General features: G+C 34.2%; 1 protein-coding gene across 1 annotated transcript in view; it reads right to left on the reverse strand.

The window, feature by feature from the left end:
* The window catches only part of PPP3CA (protein phosphatase 3, catalytic subunit, alpha isozyme), a 334,145-nt gene that overhangs the window by 81,063 nt on the left and 251,084 nt on the right, over positions 1 to 1,998 (reverse strand). The window contains exon 3 of the mRNA XM_012658351.1: positions 823 to 947. Within this exon, the coding sequence (XP_012513805.1) occupies positions 823 to 947 (125 nt within the window). The remainder of the gene's footprint in view (positions 1 to 822; positions 948 to 1,998) is intronic.

Here is a 1,998-nt window from a genome sequence, read left to right on the forward strand (position 1 = left end):
CATATGATTATTATGAATATATCATGTTAATTTCTGTTTAATTAAGAATAATCATTTTCCTTTTTTAATGCTTTTTCTTGACAGCACATCTAATGTCAGCTACTACATATGGGCTCTGATTCTTTAAAACGTATTCTATGTCAAACCGTTTATTTCAATACACATTTACTGAGACACCACATTAGGCACCAGGAAGAAAAAAACGTATGAATAAAACAAGGCCCTCGCCTTTATTGTGAATGTAATTTCTACTCACCTAGAGCAGCTGCAGATGGGAGGCTAGGGAAGAGCCTCAACTCAAAGGTTATCTGTTTTGTTTTAATTAACGAGTTGGACAAATTACCCTAGTTAGATGACAGGTGCCAAGAAAGACAAAATACAGCAGCTGTAAGTGTACTCACACACACACACACACAGACACACGTGCACTTTGCTATCAATTTACAAAGGTAACACTGTTTCACAATCGTAAGGCATAAACATGAAACAATATTCCTGCTTATTTTACCAACTTTGATTAGTTCTTTCAGTGAGAAATAAAATTATCTAACGTAAAATAAGACGCAACTTTTGCAAATTTGCAAATATATAAAACACAAAAGGCAAAATCCTACTATTTACCATTTCCTTGGCATCCCTATACATTAAAAAGGATGTGGGATCTGCTGAACACAGGATATGGAATATTCTAGAAGTAAGTGTATTAAATTTCATGGTTATAGACTGAGGATTTCCTTAAGGCAATAACATTTATCACTCTTCTTTTATTAAGATATGGTTGATTCACAACTGAGCAGCTGAGAAGAAATGATGCGAACTTACTTCGATACTGAAGTACCCTCTGTCAACATAGTCCCCTAGAAAGAGGTAGCGAGTGTTGGCAGGAGATCCCCCCACTTCAAAGAGCTTCATCAAGTCGAAGAATTGTCCATGGATGTCCCCACAAACTGAAAGAAACAAATGAATTTCATTTCACGGTCACATTATGTTAAGATTGAATTAGTTAATACAATTACAAACTTTAGTTCATCTTGGCCAAAACATGATTTGCAAAATAGGACAGTGAGACAGAAAAGCTAAGTAGTTTGCTCGAGACTCCAGAGTTAATTAGTGGCAGTGCTAGATCTAGCATCCAGACAGTTAATACATAGATTAACTAGACAATGAAGATAACAACAGCAATAATGGCTATTATTTTGCATTAACGATTCTGCACAAGACACTGGGCTAAGAAATTTCTATGCATTTTCTAATTTAATGCTAACAAAGTCATGGGATAAGTCTTCATTTTGCAAGTAAGAGATAAGGTAAAGACAGGTTCAGGAATTTGGCATAATCTACGTGCAACCAAAGTCTGAATGCAGAGCCACTACGCATTACTGCCTTCTAAAGAAAAAGAAATGTTGATACGTATCATAAACACTGCATTTCATTGAATCTGAAATGTCAATTGTAAGACACATCACTATTTTATGTACTACTAAGAAAGAAAACAACCTCCAATTAAACTTAACTTATAGAATACATTCTTATAAGATGTATTCTACTATTGTATGTTAAAATGAAAAAAAAACAAAACCCTGTGAATATCAGAAACCATAAAACAGTACAAAAACAATCACTGCGAAATGGTATTTTTTAACATTCTTACCTTCTCCTTTAAATCAAATTTCTTGGAAAAGCTATTTAGTCTCTCTTTTTAAAAATCACTTATTCAAAAAAATTCACTTATTCAGTACTTATTATGTCATTTTTTACTTTCAGAGCTCTAAAAAGCAAATGCTATTATATCCATGATGCAGATAAAGAAACAACACAGCTTAGACAGGCTGCGTGGCTTGGCAAGGACACGGTTAAAAACGGACGACCCGGGGCTTCGATTCGGATTTGTCTGATCCAAAGCTCTTCCTGTCAACCACCACATTGTGACAGCTTTGATATTTTTATGCTTTGTATGTGTGTGTATATTTATTTAATATTTTAAAATATACTCCATGC

This window comes from Propithecus coquereli, unplaced genomic scaffold (genome assembly GCF_000956105.1).
Source record: "Propithecus coquereli isolate 6110/MARCELLA unplaced genomic scaffold, Pcoq_1.0 Scaffold581, whole genome shotgun sequence".
In the NCBI taxonomy this organism is placed as follows: Eukaryota; Metazoa; Chordata; class Mammalia; order Primates; family Indriidae; genus Propithecus; species Propithecus coquereli.